This window comes from Alnus glutinosa, chromosome 11 (genome assembly GCF_958979055.1).
Source record: "Alnus glutinosa chromosome 11, dhAlnGlut1.1, whole genome shotgun sequence".
NCBI classification, from domain to species: Eukaryota; Viridiplantae; Streptophyta; class Magnoliopsida; order Fagales; family Betulaceae; genus Alnus; species Alnus glutinosa.
Genome location: NC_084896.1, coordinates 1818099 through 1825966, shown reverse-complemented (window position 1 = coordinate 1825966; position 7868 = coordinate 1818099). Strand labels below are relative to the sequence as shown.

The 7868-nt window shown below is 35.8% G+C and overlaps 1 protein-coding gene across 1 annotated transcript; it reads left to right on the top strand.

The window, feature by feature from the left end:
- Window positions 1-1923: 1923 nt before the first annotated feature.
- LOC133881806 (uncharacterized) lies at window positions 1924-3153 on the top strand. Its single transcript, XM_062320842.1, has one exon. The coding sequence runs from the start codon at window positions 1979-1981 to the stop codon at window positions 2558-2560; it is 582 nt and encodes a 193-aa protein (XP_062176826.1). The 5' UTR covers window positions 1924-1978; the 3' UTR covers window positions 2561-3153.
- Window positions 3154-7868: the final 4715 nt, after the last annotated feature.

The window sequence follows — 7868 nt, the reverse complement described above, 5'->3', positions numbered from 1 at the left end:
CTATCGCTTGGTTTGGACTTTTGCCTCATGTTGTAGGTTTTCTTTTCTCAAAATAAAATATTAGCAAACTAAAATTCAAAACACTCTTAAAAATATAAAAGATAATTTTTACATTTATTTTTTATCATAAAACCTTTTCAAATCCCAAACGCAAAAGACACCCTTAAAATGCATTAACAAATAGAAACATGAAAATTGATCTTTTTCACGAACAACCACCTACTCAAACAGATGCTCGAGCTCCCTACCTGAGCAAGTGGGACTCAAGTCTCCTCTCACAGGAGTTGCCCATATTACATGTCATAAAGATAGCTTATTGCATTCAATTAGGATCATTTTTTCGCAAATCCAACCCAATGAGTAGATCCAATTTATTGTGAAACCACAAAAGGTGACCTATTTAGCCATGTTTTGGACACAGATGTGCTATATAGCTGGTAAGTTTTTAAGCCCTTCCTAACTTTCTTGCATTCCATTTCTTAAAGAATTTTTTACTAATTTGATAAGCACTGATACGTAGGGGACGGGAAACCATCCATCAGCACTCTCTTTTCATTAAAAAAAATGAATGTTAATAAAAAAGTGTCTTTTGATGTCATTAAAACTATATTTTTTATTAAAAGAAAAGGTAATTTCCCGTATCTCACAAATTATTTTCCCTAATTTAAGTATTGGAGTGCTCCGCACTAGTAGCTCTAACACCTTCTTGTCTATTTGCAGGTCTTCTTAACTAAACTACCGACAAGCAGTCAATTGTACTAATACTAATTATCCTACCTTAAAATATAGATGGTAAAATATATGGCTGAAACACGATCATCATGCTTCAATTCTATAACCATTATAAACTCTTTGGGTCGAAAAAGAAAAGAAAATCATACATGGAATCTTGTGGCCACACCATGGTCGACCTACCCACTCCATTTTGAGAGTTATAAGGGGATGGAATCACCTAACAATTGTATGAGCAAAGTTGAACAGAGTTAAATTAAATTTGTAAAATCAAACTTAAGATATGCTAATATATATATATATATATATATATATATATATATATATATATATACCCTCGTGAACTCTCTCACAGCATGTGCATATGATTACCTGGCAATGCCTCTTACTTTATCTGACTCCACCTATATGGTGCACCTCAGTGACCTCACCAACCACCCCCCAAGTATATATATATAAACGAATTTAGGGGGGCGGTATAGGTTATGACCCATCTCAATTTCAAAAAGGAAAAAGAAATTTTAGGTAAAAAATAAAAATTTAATATATGGGTCTCTACCAACAAATTTTTTAGCTCCATGCCCCTGCCCATATATGCTCTTTGAATTGTTGCAACGTGAGAGATACAAGTAAGAAAAATGTTTGGGTATTATACTTTTATTATAATTTTCTACAAATTCATATCGGTGGTAGTTTACATTTTATGAAAATAGGTGTCACATAGATTGTTATATGATAGTTTATGAAAATGAGTGACATGATAAGTGATGTATAATTACTATTTTATTTTATCAATATAAATGTCTAAATTTTAATATTTAACATGATAAATATCATGTGAACTGATATATTATTTTGTAAAAAACTTATAATAAAAGTTGTTAAGAGTCGTTGCCACAATTCTTTTATAAATTATTAGCACGAGCCAATTCAAAAACTAAAAAAAAGTTTCAACAAATCGTAAAAAATAGTTGTAAAAATATTAAAATTAATAATTTCAAGTTATAATAGTGATTAGAGGTGATAAAGCGTATATTAGTTAAAAAGATGCGATCTGTACGGGCACTGATTAAAAAAACGCGTGGCGTTACACCATTCGTCAAGTATACGTACCATCGCTTTATGAGGCGGTGACACATCGTCGGTTACTTGTAGACCAAGTCTTAACCCAAACAAAATAAATAAAAAGAAGAAATGCAAGCAAATAAACAAGGATAAAAAAAAAAAAGAGTTGAAGAGTGAAAAAATGGCGAAGAACTCTGGGGTCTCATCAGCATCATCGTCGTCCATGGAATTACTCTTGATCGAAGACATTGATTTCGTCCAAGTCGAAGAACAGGGCCTTTCCCACTGGGAATTGGTCAACGCCTCTGACGCTGACTCAGAAAAAGAACAAGAACAAGAACAAGAAGAGGAGGAAATAGAAGATAGCATCGGAAATGAAATTGGTTCATTGGGCTCCGAGATCTCGTTGCCTGGTTATCTAAACGATGCCCAAATCGAAACCCCTCGTGTAGATATTCACGATTACGGTGGGGATGTGAAATACGATGGCGGGTATTACGGTTATGGTTATGGTGATGGTGGGCATGGGGAGGAACAGCATGAGGAAGAGGATGAGGATGACGATAATGGGGATGATGGGTCTGGCTTGGACGACGAGCTTGTGCCGTGGGATGTGAGCGACAAGGTCGGGAGGCAGAGGATGAGGAAGTTGGGGAAGAGGGTGTTCTCCAAGATGAACAACTCGAAGAGGTCGCCGTACCTGTTTTTGAGGCCTGGTTGCGTGCGTGGCAAGCATGGTCTGGGCTTGAAGTACAAATGCTAGTGAGGTATTTGGGGAAAATGGTGTTGGGTAACTATTAGATTCTGGTTTAGGTGTAATTAGCGTATTTGGGTTAATTAGTTTGTTGCTTTTAGGGTATGGTGCTTGCTTCGGCTTAGTATATGTGGTTGTTCTGTAATTGACTTGTTATCTTTCATTTTCTATAAAGATCCTTACTTTTAGTGAACAACTTGATTGTTTGGTAACATTTGAGAGATTTGGAGGAAAATGGAAGATTGGAAGGTTTGGAAGGCTGAAGTGAAATCCCGTGTTTGGTAATTTTTGTTATTGGTGTTTGGTACACTTTGCTCCAGTGTTGTTTGCTTTCTTGTCAATTGTTGATACCTGAAGCAATGAAAAATTTGATTTGTATTTGATTTAGATGCTTATTCCTATAGCTGAGTATTTGATCAGATCATATGTATTCATCTACGCCTGAAGAAACGGGAACTCAGTTTTGGATTTTAAAAATAGAGAGATTTTAGAGTATATTAGGAGATTTGATTTAAGAGATTTATTTGTAATTATTGTTCTCTCTTACAAATCAGATTTGATGTATTGTGAATTCATCACGAAATAAAAGCAGCCTTGCTTTATCCCTTGTTTCCATTTTATTATTTTCGTATTTTGTCTTTAATTTCTTTTAGGTTTATAGGCTAACGCAGGTGTTGGATCCTGTGGCATGTGAATCCCCTCAGTTGTCTTTTCTTTCTTTCTTTTTTCCTTTTGGGCTTTTTTTTTTTTTGGGGGGGGGGGGGGGGGGGGGGGGGGGTGGGTTCAAACAAAGTGTGTAACCTACGTCTCATTTGGAAATAAACAAAATTTCAAGATGGTTCTCCTGCTTTTTCACGCACGGATCTGGATCCGATCAACGACCCAAGTGGGTTCTTATTGTTGGTCGTTTCTGTCAGCCGTCGGCCTCAGCTTGCCACAACAGCCGGATCCCGACTACTGCCAACCATCATCATCAGTCAGCCACAACCGGCTGCATTCCACAGTTTGCCAATGCGAGTCAGATCTTGGCAACCGTGCTTCTGCCACTAGATCGGTCACGACAGCCTCACGTGCTAGTCATCTCCAGATCAACCACGCTGCCTTCACCACCTCCGTTTGTCTTCTTCTTTGTCAATCCGATCTGCCTCTCTACCAAAGCCCTTTGTCGCCGCCAAGTTGTTGATGCGAAACTAAGAGCATCACAATGACTTATGAATATCTCAATCTAAAATAAATAGCCAAAATTCACTTTATCTAGTTTAGCTAATGAATTTTAAAAGTCACCATACATCCAATTATCTATTTTTAGCTTTATATTCTTTTTTATTACTTTTTTCATTATCGTATTTTTTAACTGACCTTTTTTTTAAAAAAATAATCTTATTTGTCAACGGTCGTTTTGTTAAAACGATCATTTCTCTAATGCAAATTTTTTACGGTCATTTTCACCATTTTTTTAACGGACATATTTTTTAACAATCATTTGTTTAAATCTGTCATTTTTTTAACGCAATAATTTTTAAACGATCATACCAATTTAAAGAAAAAAGATTATCCTCTTATTATTACTAGTGATTAAACAAATGAATAAGTGGCATTGGCCGCATGAAAATGATGGGAAACAATAGACGTAAAGCAACTTGGAATATTCTCACTTGTGCAAGTAAAATATCACAACTGGTTGAGATATTTATGGAATCTCATTGGCAGTATTGATGCTTCATGTAGAACGTGGAGTGAAGAAAAAAAAAAAGAATAAAAAAAAAAGAACGTGGAGGAAAAAAAATATATATATGTGAATAGTGTAACCTTATATGTAGAGTTGCACTATTTACGGAGTTAAGTAAAATCTATTATAGAGTTTGAATAGATAAGCCAATGGAGTTTCTTTTTAGCACTTTGGTTATCTATTCTAGCCTAAAGGTAAAAATACATAAGCCATTGAGAGTGCTCAGGTTTCACTGACGGCATGTTTGTGGGTTCTTTGGTTTGAGGAGGAATAAAAAATGGGGAGTGATCTTTGCACTCTTTGTGCACAACAATGGCACAACACTAAGGCACATTGGGGTGGGACCCAATGTGTGGGCCCCACCCCAATGTGCCTTGGTGTTGTGTCATTGTTGTACATTGTGAGTGTTTTGATCATTTCCCATAAAAAATTCAGTTGAAAAAAAAAATCAAATAAAAAAGAAAGGAAACCGAGGAAATAAAAAATCTGTTTAAAGAAAAGAAAGAAAAAGAATATATATTCAAAATAGGCCAAGTTGCTCACCTTATGCCCTTTGTTGGTCCAATTATTTGGTCTTGTTGGTCAAATTATTGACCGAGATCCATCTTTTAGCTTTTGTTGTATTGTTTAAATTCTGACCTATTTCAGCTTATAATTGGCTTTCATTTCAATCTATAGTTGGCTTTTATTTTGGCATTTGTGGTATTGTTTAAAACTCATACCTATTTTAGCCCATAATTGACTTTGATTTTGGCCCATAATTGGCCTATTGAAATTTAAGGCGCATCTCTAACTACCGTCGCCGACTGCCTCCAGTCATCCTCATCGACTATCAATTGAGAAGGGGAGAAGAATAACTTATTGCAAACTCAAGCTTCCAAATTGTTTTACTTTTATTTTGAGGGGGGATGTTAGGGTATATTAGGATATTTGACTTAAGAGATTTATTGTAATTATTGTTATCTCCTATAAATCAGATTTGATGGTAATCAAATATGATTAATTTGATTGTAATCAGATTTGATGTCAATCAATTCACATTGATTTGATTACCATACTTATCTACCAAAACTCTTCTATAAATAGGACTCTCATGTATTGTGAATTCATCATGAAATGAAAGCATAATGTAACTTTTTGGGCTTTATCTTGTCAACGACGTAAGTTATAGACCAAACTACGTAAAATCTCTTGCCTCCATTTTATTATTTCTGCATTTTGTCTTTAATTTCTTTTTGGTTTATGTTTTCTTTTCAAAGAGGCATCATTTAAGGACCGCAGTTTGGTCTATAAGAAGGTTTAGCAGAGACATCATTCTTCTGAATCTTTTAATTTCTGAATAGTGTTATACTTGTTCTTGTTAAAAGAATCTCAGTCATTTTCGTTAAAACATGCTTCTTGAAACAGAAATACTTGAAGACTCGGCAGGATGATTCAGATGTAGGGTATTTTTAGTCAAAATATGTTGCTAGCAATCTGGGCACCTCCATGGAGCAGGTGTGTCCCGCAACCTCCGACCAGAGATCCCGATCCTTGTACAACTTTCTGGTGTCTAGGAGTGGATTTGCATTTTCTCTCTTTTTGGCCGATGATCATTCATAATCAACTGCCTTTAATTCATACACACTTTTTAATGATATGCTTTGGGGGTTTGGTTTGATCATGAAAATTTAGGGATGTTGGTGTTGTTTGGCAAATGCAGGTACAGTACAGATTAATTGGTTGTTAATTTTGAAATTAGTAAAAAATAATGATGTGATATAAAGTAAAAAGAATTTGTATAGAACAGTGAAAAAGTTTTGTATTGTAGTGAGTTTTTTTATTTGAATAGTAATAAAAAATTATTGATGTGATATAAAAAGTAAAAAAAAAAAAGAAAATGTTTTGATGTTAGTTGTTATTGAAAAATATATAAAAAAAAAAATTAAAAAAAAGGTAAACAGTAGCGTTCACTACTGTGTTCCGTTCCTGGCTTTGCCAAACAGCACCATTATGGCTCTGTTTCGATCTTAAGAAGACTTGTTAAGATACGTAGTCAATGAGGTTTTTTGCTATAGTTATTACGAATATGCCTTCTTACACCTAAGCTAGATAGCTGGATTCTTTTTGTACAGATGGTATCCTTCTTGGGCGTTTACGTGAGAACACCTGCATCCATAAAAGATGCCATCGCTAAAAGATTGTAGAAGCTTCTTTTTGTTAATTCGTTAGATCTAGCTGTATAGAATCTTTCGGTTATTTACCATTTATATTCCCTGCGGATGTATTCTTTTTCCTTTCTCTGTATAACATCCCTTTCTATATATCTGTAACCTATTCGATGAAATGCAATCAAGAATCATTTCTCCCATTTTCATATTTCACATGGTATCAGAGCATTTCTGATTTTTTTTCTTTTCATGCTTCCGTTGTTCCTTCTTCTTTCTTTAATGAGGATCCTTCCAGTCCTTATCATCTTCATAATGGAGATAGCCCGGGGTCTATTTTGGTCTCTCAACCTTTAGATGGTGAGAACTGTCAGACATGGAGTCGGTCTATGGTGATGGCCATTACGGCCAAAAACAAACTTGGTTTTCTGGATGGTTCTCTCAGCAGGCCTTTGGATGACTCTTGTTCTGAATCCTGTGCGTGGGTTCGCCATAACACCATGGTCCTTTCATGGCTTTTAAACTCTGTTTCCAAAGAAATAGCCTCCAGTGTCATATATATTGAAACTGCTGCTGATGTTTTGGTTGATTTGAAAGAACGATTTTCTCAGAAAAATGGTCCACGCATCTACTAGCTTCAAAAATCTCTCTCCTCTCTTTCTCAAGGGGATCTCTCTGTGGGTGCTTACTTCACCCGCATCAAATCTTTTTGGGACGAGCTAAGTAACTATCGCCCAATTCCTTTTTGTTCTTGTGGCTCAATGAAAACTATTCATGATTATTTTCATCATGAATATATTTTCTAGTTTCTTATGGGTTTAAACGACAGTTTTTCTCACATTAGGGGTCAGATTTTACTTCTTGATCCTCTCCCTCCCATTAACAAATTGTTTTCCCTTGTTCTTCAAGAGGAACGCCAACGTGAAGCATCTGCTTCCGTTGGGTATTTTACTAACACTTCTGCAGCTTTGTTGATTAAAGCTCCATTGGTTGCTCCTCCATCCCCAGCTCGTTTTGCCAAAACTCAGCCCCTACACAAAGATAAGCCCATCTGCAGTCACTGTGAGCTTCCTGGCCATACTATGGAAAAGTGCTACAGACTTCATGGGTTTCCTCCAGGATTTAAGTTTACCAAAAACAAAGGAGGTAGCAGCTCTCATTCGGCCAATCATGTTCAAGATTCAGATACTTCTCTCTCCCATCTTTCCATCACGCCAAAACAGTGTCAACAACTCCTGACTTTAATCAAAATCTGATTCCTCTGCTCACCAAGTAGGTACTACTTCAGTCCCCCAGGACCATCTTTTTTCTAAAATGCAAGGTAATCTTGTTCCTTCTCTACGTCATTTTCTTAATACTAAACACTCTGTTTTTTCCTCCTCTAAATCATTTCACCTTGCTTCCACAACCGCTCATAAACACTCTTGGATAATCGATACTT

Excerpts from the sequence above, each read along its gene's own strand:
- LOC133881806 (XM_062320842.1), top strand. The coding sequence starts at position 1,979 with ATGGCGAAGAACTCTGGGGTCTCATCAGCATCATCGTCGTCCATGGAA.